Genomic DNA, 24936 nt, shown 5'->3' with positions numbered 1-24936 from the left:
AAGGGAACAGACAATTGAGACACGCTGAGGCGCTCATAAAGGTGCTGTGACAGAGATCAAGGAAGTGACGGGACGAAGGAAGGACAGGCGGGGTGGCCGGGAGGTGACACCTGAACACGGCCTGCCTGACGAGGCAGGACCAGCCTTTCAGAGATGAGGGAGAAGCATTCCAGAAGGAGAGCAACAGCCAAGGTCCGGAGGTGTGACTTGGTAAGGCCAGTGTGGCCGGGCCAGGAGAGGGCGGGAGGAGACGGGGCTGGGAAGTAGGGAAGAGCCGATCACACTGAGCACTGCAGGCTCTCATCATGAAGTGCAGACTGGACTTCCCCGGTGGTCCAGCGGTTAAGGCTCTGTGCTTTACTGCAGGGGGCGCGGGTTTGAGCCCCGGTCGGGGAACTAAGACCCCACATCCTGCAGGGCAACGAAGACCACGTGCCACAACTACTAAGCCTACATGCTCTAAAGCCTGTGGTCCACAGCTAGAGGAAGCCCCTGCAGGCTGCAACAAAGACCCAGCACCACCAAAAACAATTTTTTTTTAAAAGTTTGGATTGAGTTTTAAACAGCAGAGTGATGAGATCTTAGCAGAGTCTCCACGAAGTCCAGTGCTGATCGCGCTAGAACCAGACACACACACACAACTCCCGAGCTTGCTTCCCTTGCAACCAAAGCAGCCTGCCTCAAACGAAGACCTCTCTGCCTGTGTGCACACTGGGGGCGAGAATATGTGGCCACCAAGGAAGACACCCCAGTGCCTGCAGTCCCTGAGGGAAGATGCAGGTTGAAAGGTCCCACGGCGCCACACGCACCCTGAAACCCACAAGCTCCATGAATCCTCTCGCCCTCGACCCTGCGTCTTCACAGGACCAGGCTTCTCCACGGTCCTGCCCCACTTTCCGGAGCCCAGGGGAAGTAAGACCTCGAGGAGGACATGGAACACATGCAGGCGTGGAAGCGAGGGGTCACTGGGCGAGTCACATGCAGGCAGAGACACGACACGGGACACGGGCTGACAGCTTCCTTTTTTTTTTTTAAACTTCTTTTGTTTCTTAAACTTTTAAAACTGCTCCCAAGCCTCCCTCATCCATCAAGTTCCTCCCCCAGATTGCCTGCTCTCACTGCCAATTACTCTGATTGCCACCAGCAACAGGCCTTTGCTTCTCCCTCTGCCCCTGAGCCTGTGGCTGATGAATTAAACGGCGATGCCAACAAGAGCCTGCAGCCTTAAAATCCATCACCACAGGATAGGACTATGGAGGCCAGGACAGATGATTCTGGTGGAGGGGACCTCATGAGAGGAGGGGGCCAGAAGGAAAGACCTCACAACATACAGACACTGCAGGTTAGGAAAGACAGGCTTCAGAGAAACGACAGCTCCCCCTGAAGACCGAACAGACCCTGCATCCAGGAAAGAGCAGTTTGCCATGACCGCACTTCCCAGGTGGCTCAGTGGTAAAGAATTCGATTACCAATGCAGGAGACACAGGAATCGAGGGTTGTCTCCCTGGGTCAGGAAGATCCCCTGGAGGAGGAAATGGCAACCTGCTCAAGTATTCGTGCCTGGAGAAGTTCATAGACAGAGGGATCTAGCGAGCTACAGCCCATGGGTTCTCAAAGTGCCAGACCCAACTGAGCACGCATGCATTCAAGCTATGGAAGCCCCACCCAAGCTTGAAGACAGTGGCAGAGAGGCTAATGAATTATCGCTCTTGTTAACAGTACGTTTAGGGCTGAACCGTCACATCAGGACGGCTGGATTCGGGGTTTCGAAGGACACGATCGACCCCCAGTGCCTCTCTGCCTCTCAGCTCAGCTCCTCTCCCCGTGCGACGGCCTCACACTCAGGCTCCACTCGGAGACAAGGTAACTACAGCGGCTCCAGCCTTCCAGGCCTGACGGGAAAGGAAGAACTCCTCGTGACAGCCCAGTACAGCCCTGACGCCCAGCTGGAGCCAGTCGGCTGAGGTCAAGGGCAGGAGGGAGGGTAGGGCCTCATCGACATCACAGGGCTGACCCTGAGTGAGGACACTGGGCCCAGAGAAGCTGGAGCACAGGCGACCTGAAACCACAAGGCCAGAGACGGCCACCACGCCAGCCGGGGGCGGCAGCCCAAGCCATGTGACACAGGAGGACACAGGCGTGTCTGGAATCCTATGTTCAGCTGCCCCTGTAGAACCTCTTCCTTGGTACTGAGAACCACCTCCAACTCACGGGCAAATGCTCCTTGGGAAAGCCCAGGAGAAGCCCGACACCCACCAAGGGGCTGCTCTGCAGCTAAGACCTCCATGAGACCAGCCCCACCCCCACCATGGGGCGCTCAGAGAACCCAGACTCCCCAAATGCATACGCAACACTGCGGTTGTTGTTCAATCCCTAAGTCGTATCTGACTCTGCAACCCCATGGACTGCAGCACGCCAGGCTCCTCTGTCCTTCACTGTCTCCTGGAGTTTGCTCAAATTCACATCCATTGAGTCAGTGATGCTGTCTAACCATCTAATCCTCTGTTGCCTTCTTCTCCTTTTGCCTGTCAAAAGCCTTATATTAATCACATCTGAAAAATCTCTTTCTGGCTTCCCTGGTTACTCAGTGGTAAAGCATCCGCCTGCCAATGCAAGGGATGTGGGTTTGATCCCTGGATTGGGAAGATTCCCTGGAGGAGGAATGGCAACCCACTCCAGTATTCTTGCCTGGAGAATCCCATGGACAGAGGAGCCTGACAGGCTGCGGTCCATGGGGTCACAAGAGTCAGACATGACTGAGCAACTGAACAACAACTAAAGTCTCTTTCACCATGGAAGGTGGTATGGGCACGGATTCCAGGGATCAGGACACAGACATCTTTGGAGGCCCGACATTCCACCCACCCCAGCATTTTTTAGATCCCAGCATGTTATCTGAATTACACCTCTTAACAGCTAATCCTCACAACAACCTATGAAGTATATCTACTATTTTAATCAATCCTAATTTTACAAGTGTTCAAAGGGGCCATGAGAGAGAAAGTGAGACAGTAAAAATAGTAATAACAATAACTGTCATATTTACTGAGTGGCTGCTACATATCAGACATTATTCTAAGTGCTTTCCACACACTAATTTATCCCTTCTTCCCCCAAAACCCTATGAGGAAGGTATTGCTACAGTTCCCATTTTACAGAGGAAGAAACTTACATGGCCTCTAAGTCAGGTGCCCTGGGGAAGTCCTCAGAGTCTTTGGCACAGGGGTCCCTCGTCCACTAATGTCAATTACGATGAGCAAGAAGAATGTGGAATGCACAGTGATTCCCAAACGCTTTGGCCATAACCACTATTTTGGTGGGTACATGTACACGGACTAGGATGCGATGATCCTTTGGGGATAAAGGTCACAGTGACAGCTGAAACAAGCGTTCCTTCTGTTGACAGAGCCTTTCCCCAGAAGGTCAGGTGTGATGGAGGAGATGCCTACTCAGGGAACGACGCTGCTGACCCAGCCCCGCTGCTGGCGTCTCCCTCAGGAGGCACCCAGAAAGATCTGCAGTCACCACAGGTCTTACCAAAGGGCCCCCACCTTGGGCCATATGTCCACGAGAAGACATCCCCCATTAACACACTCTCAGCCTCACTCCCCACCTCCTACATGACTGTGAGAGCCTCAGTCAAACAGAGATGCTGCGGTAAACAGAGAACGCCCCCCTGGATCGTCCTCCTCCTTGGTCCCCACTGGGTGGGCATCATTCAGCAGACCCAACAACACCTCACAAGGGGGTCCCAGGGTCTACAGTTGGGAGAACAATGCACTGGGGAGTGTGATTCTAGCTTCAGTCAAGCTGGAGTTTCCAACCAACTGTCAGTAATAAAGACATCATTTGGAACACTTTTGTCAGATGCCTACATCAATGTTTCATAAAGAACTTGAGGGGGAAGAAGAGTCATGATAACCTCAGAATTGAAATAAAGTTACCGACTGACCTCTTAAACATTGTCAACAATCTATTCTAAAGGTCCATTTTAAGTTGATTTTTTTTTCTTCATCTTGAAGGCACTTCCCAGAACAACAATGAATAGAACAATCCCAACATAGCCCTCAGCCATCTACTCAATCCTAAAGGCATTTGGGGCTTCAATGATTTCTCACCCTTTTCCCTACTGATGAGCTCAGTTTGACAAACAATTTGTTGTCCAAATGATTTTAAAAAAAGAAAAAGCTTTATAGCCTCAACCTAAAAGGATTCTCTTGTGGAAAAAGCACTCTGAACTCTCACCTAGAATTTGAGAAGCTGGTCCACACCGCTATGTCCACCTAACATCAGGAGCCATGCAAATCCTGGATCAGAAAAGACTCTCCCTGGCCAACCTCTCCCTACCCCTTGTCCCCAGCTCCCCGGAAATACCAAGTCCCCCACCCCAGCCTGTCCAGGACACCCCCAAGATACCACAGCCTGACAAGGGCACCCCAACCTGGCCAGGGCACATATGCCATAGCTTTCAACAAACTGAGTCAGCAGCTGGCTGGGGTTGAGGAGTGAGCCCCAATTTCTCTGAGTAGATGACATCACTTGAAAATTAGGTAAAGGCTCTGGAAAGGCCAGAGCACAATTTCTGAAAGCACATCTTCTAATCAGGCTGCTTGCTGGTGTCTGGCATGTTAGCTGGTGCTCACAAATTTTACTTAAGTGGAAGAAAGAATAAAATGCAGGACTTAAGCAAGGAAGAGAAGGGCATCACTCAGTTCGTGCCTGCACTGAAGGACTTTCATAAAGACCTTCCACCCAGGATGACTCCCAGATATGGCAGATGGTCTTCTCTGACCTGGTGAAAACAGAGTGGTAAGGGACTGCAAAAGGGACTTTGCCGATGAAGTTCTGGATAGTCAAAGCTATGGTTTTTCCAGTAGTCATGTGCGGATGTTAGAGTTGGGCCATAAAGAAGGCTGAGTGCTGAAAAACTGATGCTTCCTAATTGTGGTGTTGGAGAAGACTCTTGAGAGTCTCTCTTGGACTGCAGGGAAAACAAACCAGTCAATACTAAAGGAAATCAGTCCTGAATATTCATTTGAAGGACTGATGATGAAGCTGAAACTCCAATCCTTTGGCCACCTGATGCCAAGAACGGACCCATTGGAAAAGACCCTAATGGTGGGAAAGACCGAAGTCAGGAGGAGAAGGGGATGACAGAGGATGAGATGGTGGGATGGCATCACCAACTCAATGGACATGAGTTTGGGTAAACTCCAGAAGTTGGTGATGGACAAGGAGGCCTGGCGTGCTGCAGTCCATGGGGTCCCAAAGAGTTGGACACAACTGAGTGACTGAACTGAACTCAGCAACTGAACAACAAACAACAAAAGGACTATGAACGAGTGACAAAGTATGCTTCATCCTCTCTGTTCTGTTCCACTTAAGGGGTATCACAAACCCAGCTCTGGCTTAGCACATTCAAGCTGGTCTTAGGAAAATTGACTTTGGCTGTGGAGAGAAACCCTTCTCTATGTTGTAGCTTCTGTTTTGGGGGGCTGGGGGGGGGACGACTCATTCCGAAAATGCTCCTACTCAGAAATGTACTATATAGTATTGCAGATTTTAAACCAAATTCAAGCCCAGTGGTACTCCCCACCCCACATTTAATTTTCTTACAGGATTAAATTAAATTCCTGTGAGGGCAGAGTATAGATTTCAGAAACAGTGGTGGCATAGTCCACGGCCACCTGCATGAGAGTCACACATCTAAACGTGCAAATCGAGAGCCCCCGGCCCCGTGCCGTGATCCCCGGAGATGAGGCACAGGCACGTGGCTCCTCAGGAAAGGCCTCTGAACACTAGTTCAGCAAGTTCGTAAGGCAAAGACTCAGGGATTTAGAAGGAAATGACCTGAGTTCATTCCCACCCCAAAGCCACAGACAAGATGTTTAAGCTCTCCTGAACCTCTAATAACGAATATTTTAAAACACAGGGGAAACACCTACTCATCCCGGGATTACTGAGTCAAATGTGAATAGACTTGAACTTGCTTGGAAAGGATAAAGGGCTAAACTACTCATTCAAAACATGCAGTGAATGAAATGAATGGCTACAAAAGCCAGGTGCTGGGGAAACAGAGATGAGAAGTGAGGAGTCACAAGGCCAACGCAGACACAACCCAGTGTAATGAGATGGAGTCCGGGCCACACGAGCAGTATCTGTGTGGAAAGGGTGATGGTCCCCCTGAGAAAGACAAGATTAATGCTGCAGTGATAACCGCCAGACTGGTGGCAGTTACAAACTAGTGATGAAGAAAGCAAGGCATGCTATCAAGGAAAAGCAAAAAGAAAATCAACGTGTTGAACCTCATCAAATGGAGACCATAGTAAATACAAACACTCAAAAAAATTCCAGTCTTTTATGATATTACTATGCAAATCACACTCATATTATACTCCTGTCTCTATGACACAGAAAAATGACTACATGTACTGGATACCAACTATACACTGGGTGCCATATGAATGAAGGCTTTGCATTCACTGTTTTGGTAAATCCCCACGATAACCCTCGTGCCACTCGTGTGATTTCCCCTAACACTGGTGTGGCGTTTCCTCTTTCAGATGGCTAAGTAACTCCAAGAGGTCAAGTTATGGAGGATGCACCTGAACTCAAATTCAGGACTGGCTGACTCCCAAGACCTGTGAGCATGGAGCATACTCCCCTCTGTTAAAATGTCCACACTCCAAGGGCTTGTTTTTGTATAAGAAAATCTTGTTCTGGTCAGTTGGGTGAAGGTTGCAAGACACTTCAGCCAAAGCTAAATACCCTGTCTGCAGGTTGACCTAAGAAACATTTCAGCAGAGTCATGACAGTTAAAGTGCAGCCAAACTGCACAGGAGGAAGCATACAGGGCCACCTTATTTGGTGGGATCTTGCCCAGGTGATCACTTCTCTATCTACTTGTATTTCTGATCAAGAATATTATTATTTGCAGCTAAAATCTACTCCAGTAGTCATGTGCAGATGTGAGAGTTGGACTATAAAGAAAGCTAAGTGCCGAAGAATTGATGCTTTCAAATTGTGGTGCTGGAGCAGACTTGAGAGTTCCTTGGACAGCAAGGAGATCAAACCAGTCAATCCTAAAGGAAATCAACCCTGAACATTCATTGGAAGGGCTGATGCTGAAGCTCCAACACTTTGGCCACTTGATGTGAAGGACTGACTCATTGGAAAGGATTTTAATGCTGGGAAAGATTGAGGGCAGGAAGAGAAGGGGACAACAGAATGAGATGGTTGGATGGCATCACTGACTCAACGGACACGAGTTTGAGCAAGCTCCAGGAGATGGTGAAGGACAGGGAAGCCTGGTACGCTGCCACCCGTGGGGTCGCAAAGAGTTCGACAAGACTTAGTGACTGAATAACAAATCTACTCAGTACTCCCTCTCTGGTAGGCGTTATGCTAAGACGTCTACATGGATTGCCTCATGAGGCAGGTGCTGCCAACTTCCCCCATTTTATAGATGAGAAAACTGAGGTACAGAGAGATTAGGAAACAGAACTGGAGCTGGGGTTGGAGCCTGATCAGCCTAACCCCATTGATTCTCCGCCACTTTGGCATTCTGTTGCTTTCACCCATGGCCTGACATGACTTAATCATGCTACAGGTTCACCACCTTGTAAATATCTTAAGACTAGTCATAAAAATTCCCTAACTGCACAAACTGATACAATGATTGCTAACAGTCTAGCAAGTAAGTCTTACTTTTGTAAGAATGAAGAGCAGGGTCTTTCATCTAATTAATTTTCCGGGATCCTAAGCAGCACCGTTTTTCTAACTCATCTGCAGGTGTATTCCTCCCATACTGAGCGTCTGCCGGGCCAGGCACAGGGGTGATCAAGATGAAAAGGTGCAGCCCCCGCCCCCCTCGGGTTCCCTCTGCCCCTCACCTTCGGCTGTTTGACCTTCTCTTTTCAGCATCTGGACAGCGCCTACGTATTTCTTCAGTTGCACTTTGAGCACTTCATTTTCTCTGTGGGCACAAGAATGTCAGAAAAATGTATTTTAAAATTGGCAACTTAGACCCAAAGAAGGAAGAGAATCTGCGTAAGGAAAATACACAGTGTGCATCTGGTAAATATTAATGTATTCTGTTTTAGAGATCTTTGCTGGAAAAGACAAGGTTAGCGAGGGCACATTTGTGTAACACCGTCAAGAACCACTCATTCATGGTGGAAATAAGTGCTAATTGGTTTCAGCACCCACAAATTCAGGATGCTGGCATGTGCAGTCCTCAGGTTATTTGAATCTAACAACCTGTTAGGTGCCGACTGTGTCAGGCACTCTAGTATTTACAGAAACTGTAAAAATAGACAAATTTACAGTATGTCCATTTACACAAACACATACTAGCTATTGTTTACTTGGGGAACACTCAGTGTTTTTAGTAACTACTACATGTATTCGGACACGACTGAGTGACTGAACACGTATTAAACATTATTTGCCAGGCATCACATGAAGCCTTTATTATCTCATTCAAACCTTCCAAGGTACATATTAGCACAACACCACCCATTTTACAGATGAGCAAAGTGTGGTACAATGACGAAAAGCAGTTAACTGAGTCCACCTGCCCCACCCCTCTCCCCAGGTGAGACTGTAGGATGGAACTTGAAACTCGGGCAATGACAAGATCCCACTCCACTGAATTCACTCCCCAGGTACCCTGGCTGAGGACTAGGACATGAAAGTCAGGAGAGAAAAATACCATCTGTTAAGAATTTACTACATAGTTCAGACTTTACATGTGTGACCTCAGTGAATCAAGCACGCATATATACATTCATCCACTCTTCATTCAATGGAAGCATGCTTCTTAAGTACCTAACAATATGTCAGGTGCAGTGACCCTGTAATGCCCTCCTCGTTCTGCAGGAGAGGAGCTGGGGCATGGAGATGGTCACATGGCCAACGCCAAGGTCATATGTAAGACACAGAGTCTGGATACAAACCCACGTCTATGTCTCCAAGGCCCCAATGAGCGCTTCTCTGTCTCTCTTGGGATTTCAAACTGGTTTCTTACCTCAGCCCCAGAGACAAATGCCTCTTCCACACTTTCTGCTTCTACACATTCCCTATCCCACAAGGTTTTAAGCCTGAGTGTTCTTACACATGCTGGAATATTGCCTTATGATGAAAACGATTGGGTATCTCTTATGATTATAAAAAATAAAACACTCATTGCAAAATACTCAATCAGAACACATTTAAGAAGGAATGTAAAAATTCCACTAAAAATCCTCGAAATAAATCTAACTTCTTAAGACTCTTGAGAGTCTCTTACCAGCAAGGAGATCAAAGCAGTCAATCCTAAAGGAAATCAAACCCTGAATATTCATTGGAAGGACTGATGCTAAAGCTGAAGCTCCAATACTTTGACCACCTGATGTGAAAAGCAGACTCACTGGACAAGACCCTGATGCTGGGAAAGACAGAAGGCGGGAGGACAAACAGACGACAGAGGATGAGACGGTTTGACGGCGTCACCGACTCGATGGATGTGAGTTTGAGCAAGGTCCGGGAGATGGTGAAGGACAGGGATATGCTGCAGTCTCTGGGGTCACGAAGAGCTGGACACAACTGAGCAAATGAATAACAACATTTTTACTTTCATCCTATCAACGCTCACCTGAGCATGCACACATACATACATCACTGAATATAATTATTCACAGGTGAAACACAATTTCACACGCCTCAAAATTTTTCTGTTTGAAGACTTTTTCCCTCTGTTTACTGTCCCACACATCCTTCTCCATGGCAACCACCATTAAACATCTGGTACACACATTTCATGTCTCCTCCATGCTCACAGAGTCACTACAAACCTGATACACTCAGAGTTTACTTTATGCAACTGGGTCCTGCTATAAATTTTTCTACAACTGGTTTGTCTCATTTAACAATTCACCAAGGTAAGCTTCTGATTCCATCTATTTATGGATGGAGATGCCATTCCTTGGTAATAATATGCCACATATATGCTCAGTGGAAAAACTGCAGACTGCCAAACTGCAGACTGCAAATCACTGACTCTGTTTCTGACACATCTTATTATACCTCAGCCCACAGAGATGGCACTTGGCATTGTGCTTTTCTGCACTGTATTTTGGCAGAAAGAACACAAGTACCAACTGCAGACATGACCATATACTGAGGTGTCACCAAGTTTCATCTCAGAAACTTAGGAAAAAAAAAAAAAAGAAACTTAGGAAGAAAGTCCGACATGAAGGAGTTCCTTAATTATCGTCCTCCTCCTAGACAGCCTGTCACAAATGTTTCTATTGGCAGCTGCACTTTCTCTGTGATACAAAGAGCCAGGGTCTGAAGCTAATAAACAACTAAGGAATCTCGAGATCTGCGGGCAGGAAAACACTGCCCAACGGACATGCTGACACAGCTGCTTTTCCTGGATCCCCTCGCCAGCTCTTGTCATTCATCCAGCTTACTCCTAATCCCCTCGTGTGAATTCCAAGCACATAGCTGAAAATAAGGGACAGAAAGAGATTGGTATGCATCTCTGTATGGTCTGCAGTGCTGGAGAAGACTCTCAAGGGTCCCTTGGACTTCAAGGATATCAAATCAGTCAATCCTAAAGGAAATCAGTCCTACATATTCATTGGAAAGACTGATCCAATATTTTGGCCACCTGATGTGAAGAGCCGACTCATTACAAAAGACCCTGATGCTGGGAAAGATTGAGGGCAGGAGGAAAAGTGAGCAACAGAGGATGAGATGGTTAGATGGCATCATCTACTCAGTGAACATGAGCCTGAGAAAACTCCAGGAGATAATGGAGAACAGGGAAGCCTGGTGAACTGCAGTCCATGGGGCTGCAAGGAGTCAGACAAGACTTAGGTTGAACAACAAATGGCCTAATTTAACAATGATACGTTCAGAATGTTGGGCAAGAGGCAAGAAGAGGTAGGTTTACTCAGGCCCAGCACTGGTGAGTTGGGTTGGGCTGTCAAGCCTCAGTTTGCCCAAGCACACCATCCAGGCCCACCCTCAGCTGCCTAGCTGTCAATTCTGCAGCCAGCACTGAAATGTTCAAAAGGCTGCTTTTCTTCTGGTTTGGAGGCATCTGTTAACATCTTAACACTATCTAAATATTAAGGCTTCTATGGTGGTCCAGCGGCTAAGACTCCGCACTCCCAATGCAACAGGCCTGGGTTCGATCCCTGGTCAGGGAACTAGATCCCACCTGCCGCAACTCAGAGTTAGCATGCCCCAACTAAAGCTCCTGCATGACACAAGAGAGACCGACCTAACAGGGGAAGATCAAGACCTTTAATACAAATCCAACTTTCATCAAAATGATGAGATGTCATGGAGAATACACTATGGATGGGCAGCTTTAGGAACCATAAATTCATCCCAGCCAACTTTGCCTCAATGAACTTGTTTGCCTTCTGTGGGAAAGGAACACTGTCAGGCCAGTAGAACTGCTCCTGACACAAACACGAACATCGGGAGGACCCACTGGCTGCCCCAGAGAGGCAACTAGCTACGGACCCCGGGAAAGATGAGGCCTTTGTTTCAATTTTTATTTTGAAGTACTTATAGACCCAGAAAGTTGCAAAGACATTACTGAGAGGTCCTGTATACCCTCGGCCCAGCCTCCCCCAGGGGTCACACCTTCTGTAACTATGCTCTGATGGCAAATCCAGGACACTGACACGGTCACATCATGCATGTGGTTCTATCCAGCCCAGTGTTTTAACTGACGTTCATAACAACCTGAAGATGAGATTCAGGCTCAAATGACCACAGCAGGCAGACAGACGAGACTTGAGTAACCCAAATAAGACAAGAGGGTCTGGGGGCAGGAGCTGCCCTAGTACCACTACTGAGCCCCTCGCCACAACTAGAGAAGCCGTGCACCACAGCTAAGACCTGATGCAGCCAAAAAAATAAACAAATAGACACCTAACAAGTCAATGGCCCGAGAAAATAATTCCTAGGCTCTGAATGCCTAATTTGCAACCAGCCAATAGAACTCTGGACTTCCCTGATGTTTCAGACTGTTAAGAATCTGCCTGCAATGCAGGAGACCTAGGTTCGATCCTTGGGTTGGCAAGATCCCCTGGAGGAGGAAATGGCAACGCACTCCAGTGTTCTTGCCCAGAGAATCCCATGAACAGAAGAGCCTGGTAGGCTACAGTCCCTGGGGTCGCAAAGAGTCAGACATGACTGGGCAATCAACACGCAATACAACTTTAATCTGTAGACAAAGGAAGCATACAGAATGTATCGATCCTGATGATCATATAAGAATGCCGTTTCGTCTGCCACCTCATGAGATGACAGGATGGGTCAATGATGAAGTGCATCCTGTGAAAGGGAAGAGAAACCTGAAGACACCCCCCTCCCTGCCGCCTCTTTAGTAACCACCCAGTTCTTTCCACTCTGAAGCAGGGGTGGGGGTGGGATACAACTTCCTCACAGTTCAGGGAAAGGAAAAAAAAACACAGAGGATGAACTAGAACAGAATCTCCCAAAGCTGGTACATCCTGGAGATCGGCTGCGGGCTTCACCAAACTGTTCGTATTTTAACACCAGGCAATTCTTCCGGTATGTTTCAAAAACACCAGTTTTCCACGTATGGTACATAAATGATACAGAGCAGCAGCAGTCCCCAAGCTTTTTGGCACCAGGGACCGGTTTTGTGAAAAGAGTTTCTCCATGGACCAGAGGGTGAGGAATGGTTTCGGGATGGTTCTAGTGCATTACATTTATTTGTGCACTTATTTCTACTATTATTTACATCTGCTCCATCTCAGATCATCAGGCGTTAGGTCCCAGAGGTTGGGAACCCCTGATGTAAAGAACCCTTTGGAAAGGCATGTAAAAGTTTTTAAAAGTGAATGGATTGCACAATAAATACTATGGAATTAGTAACGGGCAGTACACCACGTGGCAAAGACCACGAGGGCAGTGACAGATCTTTGCTTTAGAGAAAATAAGTGTGTAAGGAGAAGACCTTTGCTTACAGAGTCCTTTCCAAATTGTATTCCCAGGGATGACAACATACTCCAAGACAGACAGACGGGAGAACAGAGTTAAAGATGTTTAGAAACATTAGAAAAGTTCTGTCTCCCTCCCCCTCCTCCCCAGGGCTTCTCAGAGCCCTCAATATATTTATGTACACTGAGCGTCTATTAACTCCTCAATCTGAATAGTTTGTGAAATGCTGCATTTTCATACTGGGCACAGCCCTCTAGGAATGGGAAAGAAATCCTAGAGCAAGAGAACCATATCTCTGATAGAAAAGCACTGCCCAGGTGGGCATGGCAGAGATGGGCATTTGTGATGCTTCCACCTCCTTGAAAACCCTCTGTGCCAGTTAAGACGTAAGAGGCAGCTCAGTGCCAAGACCTCCTACGGGAAAAACTTCATTCAGAAGCTCCCTCCATGGAAAATAGGAAATACGCTTTCCTACCTGCAACACAGGTGTCCTACCTGCAACACATTTTCTACCTGTACAGAATGAAGCAGGGCAACGGCTAACCGAGTTCTGTCAAGAGACTGCACTGCCGCTGCTGCTGCTAAGTCGCTTCAGTCGTGTCCGCCTCTGTGCGACCCCATAGACGGCAGCCCACCAGGCTCCCCCGTCCCTGGGATTCTCCAGGCAAGGACACTGGAGTAGGTTGCCACCTCCTCCTCCAATGCATGAAGGTGAAAAGTGAAAGTGAAGTCGCTCAGTCGTGTCCGACTCTGTGTGACCCCATAGACGGCAGCCCACCAGGCTCCCCCGTCCCTGGGATTCTCCAGGCAACAACACTGGAATGGGTTGCCATTTCCTTCTCCAAAAGAGAACGCACTGGTCATAGCAAACACGCTCTTTCAACAACACAAGACTCTACACATGGACATCACCAGATGGTCAATACCAAAATTAGACTGTTTATATTCTTTGCAGCCAAAGATGAAGAAGCTCTATACAGTCAGCAAAAGACCGGGAGCTGACTGTGGCTCAGATCCTGAACACCTTATTGCCAAATTCAGACTTAAATTGAAGAAAGTAGGGAAAACCACTAGACAGTTCTTGTATGACCTACATCGAATCCTTTACGATTATACAGTGGAAATGACAAATAGATTCAAGGGATTAGATCTGATAGACAGAGTCCCTGAAGAACTATGGTTAGAGGTTTGTGACACTGTACAGGAGGCAGTGATCAAGACCATTCCAAAGAAAAATGCAAAAAGGCTAAATGGTTGTCTGAGGAGGCCTTACAAATAGCTGTGAAAAGAAGAAAGGCAAAAAGGAGAGATACACCCAAATGAATGTAAAGTTCCAAAGAATAGCAAGGAGAGAAAAGAAAGCTTAAGTGAACAATGTACAGAAATAGAGGAAAACAATAGAATGGGGAAGACTAGTGATCTCTTCAAGAAAATTAGAGATACCAAGGGAACATTTCATGCAAAGATGGACTCAATAAAGGACAGAAATGCCATAGGATGACACCACCCTATGGGAGAAAGCAAAGAACTGAAGAGCCTCTTGATGAAAGTGAAAGAGGAGAGTGAAAAAGCTAGCTTAAAACTCAACATTCAAAAAATGAAGATCATGGCATCCAGTCCCATCACTTCATGGCAAATAGATGGGGAAACAATGGAAACAGTGAGAGATTTTATTTTGGGGGGCTCCAAAATCACTGCAGATGGTGACTGCAGCCATGAAATTAAGACACTTACTCCTTGAAAAAGTTACAACCAACCTAGACAGCATATTAAAAAGCAGAGACATTACTTTGCCACCAAAGGTCCATCTAGTCAAAGCTATGGTTTTTCCAGTTGTCATGTATGGATATGAGAGTTGGACTATAAATAAAGCTGAGCATCGAAAAATTGACTCTTTTGAACTGTGGTTTTGGAGAAGACTCTTGAGAGTCCCTTGGACTGCAAGGAGATCCAACCAGTCCATCCTAAAGGAGATCAGTCCTGGGTGTTCAATGGAAGGACTGATGCTGAAGCTGAAACTCCAACACTTTGGCCACCTGATGCAAAGAGCTGACTCATTTGAAAAGATCCTGATGCCAGGAAAGATTGAAAGCGGGAGAAGGGGATGACAGAGGATGAGATGGTTGGATGGCATCACCGACTCAATGGACATGAGTTTGAGCAGGCTCCAGGAATTGATGAAGGACAGGGAAGCCTGGCGTGCTGCAGTTCACGGGGTCGCAGAGTCGGACACGACTGAACGACTGAATTGAACCTGCAACACAAGAGTACTCACCTCCGAGAGGGGCTCTGAACATTCAAGGGGTTGCAGACATGGCCTGCTCTGGTTCAGTCTACACAACAGCTCTGCGAGAGGGGTTACTGTCCCTGACTTTTATTACTTGCATTTCTACAGGTGAAGGAACTGAAGCTCAGAGAGGTTCAGTGGTCAATAAAAAACAATTCACACCGCTCTACTAGTCAGGGCCACTATTCACACTCAAGTCTCTCCAAGTCAGTCCATGTCCTTCTCCTTTCAACCACACGCTTGCTCTTGCTGGGTCATCAGCAATGCCACATGAGGTTGGTTGTACTGTGCCCATTTTGCAGATGGGAAAGCTGAGGCCCAGAGAGTCAAACAACATAAATACACCCGAGATTCAAACCCATGTCCTTTAACTCCAAAGTCTCTTGCTGGAATCATAAAAATCCAGGGAATTAAATGAACAGGACAAAGTTGAAAACGTAAAGCCTTTGAGGGAGTCCACTGGGAAATGAGAGAGGATGCGCATGGGTCTGCAGGATCTCCTAGTTGGTCAGCCTGCTGTGCAAACGTAAACAGGATTCTCCTGACCTGCCAGCTTTGCTCAGAGGTTAAGGGACTGTCCTAGGGTTACACAGCTCAAGCCTCTGCTGCCCATCAGCAGACAGCTCACAAAAGGAAACAGGGGGTCCGAGGTGAGCTTTTTCTAAATATGAATCAACAGCCTCAAGAACTGTATATCTTCTGAGCCAACAGCTCCACTTCTAGGAAAACCATGCTCAGGAATAAGAAGCGAAGTCTCAAAACATACACATGCGGATGTTGTGAATGTTATCAGAAAGAAAGTGGTTACAAATTACCTGCTGACACTGGGAGAGTGAAGAGGCTGACGTGGCTTATCCGTCTGTAAGAGGACACTGTTTGTTGTGATGAATATTGTTGTTGTTTGTTGTTGTTTCATCGCTAAATCGTGTCCAACTCTTTGCAACCCCATGGACTGCACCCCTCCAGGCTCCTCTGTCCAGGAGGACGCAATTCTTCCCAGGCAAGAACACTGGAGTGGGTTACCATTTTCTTCTCCAGAGGATCTTCCCGACCCAGGGATCGAACCCATGTCTCCTGCACTGGCAGGCAGGTTCTTCACCACTAAGACCCCAGGGAAACCCTAATGCATTTAACATGGATAACGATATAGGATGACATGAATGCAGCAGAGAACAAAGAAAGTATGTTTACTCTAACCCCTCAGGTATATTTACTGGCATATATTTGCATCAGATGAAAAATAATCCACCTGCAATGCGGGAGACCTGGTTTTGATCCCTGGGTTGGGAAGATCCCCTGGAGAAGGAAACGGCAACCCACTCCAGTATTCTTGCCTCGAGAATTCCATGGACAGAGGAGCCTGGCAGGCTACAGTCCATGAGGTCACAAAGAGTCAGACATGACTAAGCGACTTTCACTTTTCATTTACACTAGAAATATACATGCCAGGATATTGGGGCTTCCCTGGTGGTCCAGTGGTAAAGAATCTGCCTTGAAATCCAGGAGAAGTGGGTTCGATCCCTGGTCGGAGAACTAAGATCCCACATGTCATGGAGCAGCTAAGCCCTAGTGCTGCAGATACTGAATTCTGCATGCCACAACTAGAGAGTCCACGAGCCACAACAAAAGATTCCACATGATACAACAAAGATCTGTGGCCATAACTAAGACACAGTGGAAGGAAGGAATATACACACCGCACAATATTAACAGAGCTTGTTTCTGAATGTTGAAATCAGGAGAAAGAAATTTTTAATATGCCATCAACACACTTCACTAGCAGACTAGAAAAAAACAACATATGAAGACTAAGAGCAGCCCTACAAAACACAAGAGCAAGTGTACGGCTAACACCACACTCAGCGGTGAAAGACTGAACGGTTTCCCCATGCACCTGAGAGCAAACCAGGAAGCCTCTCTCAGCTCTCTCTTCTATTCAGCACAGTACTGGAAGTTCTACCTAGTGAAATTAGTTTGTTGTTGTTGTTGTTGTTGTTTTAAAAAAATAAAGGATGAAATACACAGGTGTAAGTCCAATAAAAACATGTCCAGGATCTGTGTGCTAAAAACCATAAAACACGGGTGTAAGAAATCAAAACAGAACTACATGGATGTAAATAACAGGTTCATAGGTTGTAAGACTCAAAACCATTAAGATGTAAGATGTCCATCCACAGACTGACCTATAGATTGAATGCAAGTACAACAAAAATTCCAGCAGGATATCTTACACATATACGTTAGCTGATTCTAAAATTCACATAGAAAGGCAAAGAAATTACAGAAGCCAAAATCACTGTGAAATAGAAGCAACATTCAAAGGACTCACACTATTCTAAGACTTTCTATGCAACTTTAATCAAGGAACGTAACACAGGCCAAGGAAAGACACAGATCAACAGAAGAGAGTCCAGAAATAAATTCGCACGAATACGGCCAAATAATTTTTGACCAAGGTACAAGGGCAGTTCAGAAACAAGGATGACCTTTTCAACAGTTTGGGAACAGCTGGCTATTCATACACCAAAAAATAAACTTCAACTAGTACTTCACACCTTACACAAATATTAAGTCAAACTGGAAGAATGATAAATGTAAAACATGGAAGTACAAAACTTGAGAAAGTCTTCATGCCTCAACGGGGGCTGGCAAAGAGTTCTTATATTTAACACCAAAAGCATGAGCCATAATTAACAAAATAAAAGTTAAACTTGATTTGCTCTGTGAAACTCATTTAACAATGAGCGGAAGAAGACAAGCTGCAGATGGGAAGAAAGTATTGACAAATCAGATAAAGGACTCCTATCTGAAAGAACTCTCAGAACAAACAAACAAAACATAACTAACCACAGAAAGGCAGGAGAGGAGGGCAAAAGACCTGAACAATTCACCAAAGAAGATAAACAGACGGCAAATAAGCACATGAAAAGACGCCAATCATCAAAATCCCTGAAACAGCACTATGAATCTATTAAAATCACTTTAAAAAATCAAATGACAACATCAAGTACCGGGAGGATCTTGAAGCAACTAAAACTCTTAATTCCACTGTGCAGGAATACATAAAAGTTGGGTGACTCTGGAAAACAGTAAAACAGCTTTTTAGAAAGCTGTCCTATGACCCGGAAACTCACTTCTGAGTATTTTTCCTGGGAAATGACCTTTCATTTTTCACACACAAATCTCTCCATGAATGTTAACAGCCACACCAGGCATAATCACCAAAAATGGCAAACAATTCAAATGCCCTTCAATGGGTAAATGGTTAAACCCTGGTCCATCCACACAAAGGGATACTGCTGGTCAATAAAACTGAACGTGGTATCCCGGGATGTTACGATTTGGATGTATCTCAGGAACATCTAAATAAAAGAAACCAGTCCCCAGAGGCTATATAGTATATATAGTGATATACATACATATAGTGATCTCATGTATTTGACACTCTAGAAAAGCTAAAACTACAGGGGAGAAGGATAGGTCATTGGCAGACAAGAGTTAGGCATGAGGGCAGAGACCACAAGGGGGCCGTGGGGGAGACCTTCTGTGGTCTCCTGACTGCGGTTGGTGGGGTTACATTCTTCAATGTACAGCTTACAACTCATGCCAACTGAACACCTTTAAAACCTGAATTTAACTGTATGGACATTAAAACCAAAATACTTAGTGAATAAAAAAAAAAGAGTGAGACAGGAGGAGGAGACTGATCCATCACACAGGCACCACACAGCCACGGGCGTGCCAACTGTGGAGGGGAGGGGCGGGAAGACAGAAAAGAGCAACAGAAACAAAGCGAGCATCTGACAGAGCAGACCTGGTCTGCCCGCTTTTCTCTCTTTTCAATTTTTATTTTTGATTGTGATAAAGTACACGTGACATAAACTTTACCATCTTAACCACCTTTAAGTATACGGTGCTGTGGAGTTAAGTACCTTCATATTTCAGTGCCCCCATCAGCACCACCCATCTCTGGAACATTTTTCATCTGAAAAACAAAAACTCCACACCCATTCAACAGTAACCCTCCATTCCCACTCAACCCTGACAGCCCCTGGCAGCCACCATTCTACTTGCTGTCTCTATGATTTATCTCCTTTTAAGAAAGACGATCAAGCAAATGTTACTGTCGACAGGGGTGCAGCTTTGAACGTGGCTCTGATGAAAGGAGACGCCAATTTGAAACTCAGTTTGAGACGTGGCTCCCAAAGACTCATGAGGCAGAAAGGAGCTTCACATGAGGACATCAACACAAAGAAAACAGCCGAGCCTGGCTTGCTCCGGCTTCCAGCACACAGAGGTCCATACACTGTGGCAGTCCCGTGCAACTTCAGGGCAGTGAGGGCTGCGGAATTCAATGGAAGCCTGAACTTTCCTTCCCGAGATCCTGACTCAACTGCAGAATCAAAAACCAGCTTAAGACTTCCCTGGTGGTCCAGTGGTTGAGAACCCACCTGCCAATGCAGGGGACACATGTTCAATCCCTGGGCCAGGAAGATTCCACATGCCGCAGGGCAACTAAGCCAGTGTGTCGTAAGAGAAGCCACCGCAACAAGAAGCCTACACACCACAGCTAAGGAGTAGCTCCCACCTGCAGAAACCAGAGAAATCTCCCTTGCAGCAATGAAGACCCAACAAAGCCAAAAAGAAAGAAAATTATAAAAAATAAAATTTTAAATTTAAAAATCAGTTTATGTTCCATTCCAGATTCAACTGTTTTATTCCCCCTTAATTGTCTGGAAATTGACTTCTCACATCCAGAGCATAAGATGCCTTAAAATCCAAACAGAACAGAGCAGGGTGTGAACGTGGCCAGACAATTGGATTTAACCTCTACTGAACGCATCACTAGTTTAACAAAAGCATCAGCAGATGGGGGCTAGAGTGTTGGCTACAAAAAGGGATCAATTCTCTCATTCATTCAGCAGGTATTACTGACTGCCAGGCATCGATCGAGGTGCTGAAAACACACGAACAAACAAAAAGGACAAAATTCCCTGGCCTCTCTGAGCTTCACTTATTCCCCAATTCTTTTAATTTTTCCTTTTGAGTAGGTACAGGCTGCCAGAGTGGAAAAGTAAAGTAAGGTTCTATTCCAGACATACATAAGACTTGTCTCCAGGAGTTAACCAGACTCTGGGTTCCTGGTTAGCCTTAGCCAGCTTTCCCTGGACCCACCACCCAGCTCTCCAACTCACACCTGATCTTGTTTCTTTTCAAGCCTCACCTACCCACAGCCCCAGAGCTTCCCAGGTGGCGCAGTGGGAAAGAACCCACCTGCCAATACAGGAGATACAAGAGATATGCTTCAATCCGAGGTTTGGGAAGATCCCCTGGAGTAGGAAATGGCAACTCACTGTATCCTCGCCTGGAAAATTCCCTGGACAGAGGAGGCTGTCGGGCTACAGTCCACACGGTCACAAAAAGTTGGACATAACTGAGCACATGCACATATATACCCACAGCCCCCTCACCAACCTATTCTGAAGTCAATCTCAGACACAGAACATCATCCATAAAAATGTCAGGATTTACCTCTCAGCGGTATGGAGTCTTTATCTGAATCTAATCCCCACACCAGCATCACACCTAAAAAAGTAACCAAATACCCACTGTTCCCAATTGCTTCAGGCTTTTTGTTTCTTCAATCAGTATTGGACTTCTATCCTGGCAGGCTTTTACGGTAAAGCACTGAATCCTTTATATGCATAAAGCCAAAGAGGAAACAGGTTGTCTGGCTAGAGAGTTACCCACATCTGGGTTCACATACCCGTCCTGTCCCTCCCAGATGGGGGCCAACAGTTCTCTGAGCCCAGGACTCCTTAGTTTCCAAGTAGGAGGTGAGGAGCCTTGCAGGGCTGAGACGAGAGACAGTGGGTATAAAGTCAGTGACCAACACTCAGGCACTCACTCACAGTCATTCCTCTTTCTCCTTAGGAATATGCGTTAGACCCAAATCACGCAAAACCTGGGCTCCTGACAATGGCTATGCTTTAAAGAGTGTGTTTTTCCCAGGACGCACAAAGGGGGACTCTGTTCTCACGACCAGCACAGGTTACCCTGAGGGGCTTTTACCAGCATGGTCATCAAAAAGCATCCACTGAACAAAGGCTGATGTGGGGGGTAGGGAGGGAGGTGGTTCAGGCAACCACGATGCAGAGCAGACAATCAACTGGAGGAGGCGGCAGAGGAAACTGGAAACATCCGGAAGCAGACAAAGCTGGGCACAGCTCTCAGCTCCAGGTCTGACCAACTCCTCGATGCCACCGTAGCGGTGGTGGTGGAAGGAAGAGGAGGGGGCACGGTGGGGGTGTTGGCAGCAGCACCATCGAAACCCTTATGAGGGGCTCACTGGGCACCAAGCGCTGCCCTGCACACTGCTGTGGCGAGCCAGCTCTGGACTGTCCCCCAGAGACCCCAGTGTTAGCGGCCGTGTGTAATAACCACTCCTTGAACTGAGTTCGGATGGGTCTTACTCACTCATTTCCAATAGCAGAAGGAAACTGTCAGCTGTGAGATCAGTTATTAATAGACTGTGAGGGAGGCTCACGGGGGAGGGGACATATGTACACATAGAGCTGGTTCACACTGCTGTGCAGCAGAAACTAACACACATTGTAAAGCAATTACCCTGTGCTTAAAAAGTAAATATGCAGAGGGGAAGATGTATGGACAGAGTAACATGGAAACTTACATTTTGCTAAGTCGCTTCAGTCGTGTCCGACTCTGTGCGACCCCCGAGATGGCAGCCCACCAGGCTCCCCCGTCCCTGGGATTCTCCAGGCAAGAACACTGGAGTGGGTTGCCATTTCCCTCTCCAATGCATGAAAGTGAAAAGTGAAAGTGAAGTCGCTCAGTTGTGTCTAACCCTCAGCGACCCCATGGACTGCAGCCTACCAGGCTCCTCCATCCATGGGATTTTCCAGGCAAGAGTACTGGAGTGGGGTGCCATTGTGTTACCATATGTAAAATACAAAGACAATGGGAATTTACTCTGTGACTCAGGGAACTCAAACTGGGGCTCGGTATCAACCTACAGGGGTGAGATCAGGAGAAAGATGGGAAGGTGGTTCCGGAGGAAGAGGACATGCATACTGATGACTGATTCATGTTGATGTTTGGCAGAAATCAACAAAATTCTGTTAAGCAATTATCCTTCAATTAAAAAAAAAAAAACTTTTAAAAATATGTAAAAGAAAAAAAAAAAAAAATATGCACACCTGGTAAGTCACTTCAGTCGTGTCCGACTCTTTGCAACCCTATGGACCGTGGCCCACCAGGCTCCTCTGTCCTTGGGATTCTCCAGGCAAGAATACTGGAGTGGGTAGCCATGCCCTCCTCCAGGGGATCTTCCTCACCCAGGGATTGAACCCTCGACTCCTGAAACGTCAGCATTGGCAGGCGGGTTCTTTACCACTAGTGCCAAAAATAAATAAGATATAATACTGATGTAGAGAATAAAAGAGAAAGAGAGATTATGACGGCTACCCGGGATCTCTCCAGCTTCTGCACGTTCGCTCCCTCCCTCCTCTCGCCTCTGGTCACCAGATCCCTGTCTTGAGGACACCCAGGCAGGCTGAAAAAGGACCACGCAGTGAGGAAGGAGTCTGCCAGCAGCCACTTGTGTCAACTTAAGAGGCAGGTTTTCCAAGCCCAGCGGAGCCTTGAAATGAACTCAACTCCACCCAGTGTCCTGACTACAACATCATTAGACCTTGAGTAAGAGGCACCAGCTAAGCCACGTCCAGATTCTTGACCCACAGAATTCATGAGATAATAATCAGGTTGTTGAGAACTTCCCTGGTGGCCCAATGGCTAAGACTCCATGCTCTCAACGTAGGGGGCTCAGGTTCCCTCCCTGCTCAGGGAGCTAGACCCCACATGCTGCAAAGAGTTCATAAGTCACAACGAAAGATCCAGCATGCTGCAACTGAGACTCAGCGCAGCCAAATAAATAAATGTATTCCTTAATTGTTTTAAATAAATAAACGTGTTGTTTTAATCGATTAAACTTTGGGTTACTTTGTTACACACCTGACAATTAATATAGCTTTACTTATTATATTCATTTAACCCTTAGAACTATTCTATCAGGGATTTTGATCCTCAAATTCGGGCCAAGGAACAGGGAGGTAAGAATGACAAACAGGACAAATAATGTGCCCAAGGTGACTCATTCCCGACCCGCGAGTCCCACATCTGTCAAAGCCCTGCAGTCTGGGCGACTTCACCTCTAGACAAGTGTGTGCAAGGGTGGCGTCTCTCTCTGCAGCTCCATCTACTCACCTAAACAACAGAAGAATACTGAGGGCCTCACCAGATTGTCGCAGGAGCTTTATAATTTATTCAACAGAGGCTTTCCTGAAACCCACGTGGACCAGGTATTGTTTTGAAAACAGAAATGGAGGTGGGAACGAGAAAGACTAAGTCTCTACACTCGCAGAAGTGACGATCACAAAGGGGAGGTGGTCAAACCAGCCAAGGCACAGGCTTTGGAGAACAATGAGAATTATCAAGAGTGAAAGCCACACCTGGTAGAACAGCTAAAAGCCAGAACACTGGCAACTGCAAAGGCTGACGAGGCTGTGGGGCAACAGGAACCGTCATTCATTGCTGGTGGGAATGCAAAACGCTGACAACCACGCTGGAAGACAGTCTGGCAGCTTCTCACAAAACTAAACACACTCCTACCATATGACCCACAAATGACACTGCTTGGTGTTTACCCACAGGACTTAAGAACGCGTATCCCCACAAAACCTTGCACACAATATTTAACAGTTTTATTCATAGTTGTCAAAACTTGGAGGTAATCAAGATGTCCTCTGATAGGTGAATGGATAAACAAATGGTCTACCCAGACAATGGAATATTATTCAGCAGTGAAAAGAAATGAGCTATCAAGTTATAGAGAGACATGGAGGAAACTGAAATGCATATTGTAAGTGAAAGAAGCCAATTTGAAAAGGTTACTAACTTCATGATTCCAACTATATGACACTCTGAGAAAGGCAAAACTTGAGACAGTAAAAAGATCACAGACGTGGCTGACGGGGATTCGAAGACAGGGATGAACGGGTGAAGCACAGAAGACCTTTAGAACGATGAAATTGGCCTGTGTGAGAGTGCGACGGGAGACACACGTCACCATCTGTCCAAACCCACAGAATGTCCACCATGGAGGGCAACCCCTAATGTAAACACGGACTCTGGTAATAAAGGATCCACATTGCTCACTGATTGTAACAAATGTAGCCAACTCAACCCAAGATGCTAATAACAGAGGAGCCTGGGGAGGAGGGCACTGATGCATGTGGAAACCTTTGCGCTGTCTGTTCACATTCCTGTAAATCTAAAACTGCTCCCCAAAGCCTACTAATGTAAAAATACATAAATGAAGCAAGAGAAGAAGATACAAAGGGTATTTTAGGTTGGGTCATCTGAGAAGGCCTTTCTAAAAGGTGACAAAGAGGCAAGACCTCAAGGAAGTGTGACAGTGGGGGAAGATGGCCTCTGGGGACCTTGCAAAAATCCAGAATCCGACTCAGCTTGTCTGGGTGGAGCCTGAGAAGGCGTTTCGACCAGGCCCTCTAAAAACGCCGGTGTTACCAGACCTTGGACCACAGGTGAAGCAGTGACGTTCTGGGCAGAGAAACAAACCAAGGAAAAGCCCCAAGGCC

General features: G+C 46.6%; 1 protein-coding gene across 19 annotated transcripts in view; it reads right to left on the bottom strand.

The window, feature by feature from the left end:
- The window catches only part of SNX29 (sorting nexin 29), a 587227-nt gene that overhangs the window by 363038 nt on the left and 199253 nt on the right, over window positions 1-24936 (bottom strand). For all 19 annotated transcript variants that reach the window (XM_055561377.1, XM_055561386.1, XM_055561381.1 and 16 more), the window contains one exon: window positions 7893-7975. In XM_055561377.1, the coding sequence (XP_055417352.1) occupies window positions 7893-7975 (83 nt within the window). The remainder of the gene's footprint in view (window positions 1-7892; window positions 7976-24936) is intronic.

The sequence above is a fragment of the Bubalus kerabau genome, chromosome 23 (assembly GCF_029407905.1).
Source record: "Bubalus kerabau isolate K-KA32 ecotype Philippines breed swamp buffalo chromosome 23, PCC_UOA_SB_1v2, whole genome shotgun sequence".
Lineage (NCBI taxonomy): Eukaryota > Metazoa > Chordata > Mammalia > Artiodactyla > Bovidae > Bubalus > Bubalus kerabau.
Note: the sequence above shows the minus strand (reverse complement) of the source record. Positions and strands in the feature narration are given on the sequence as shown.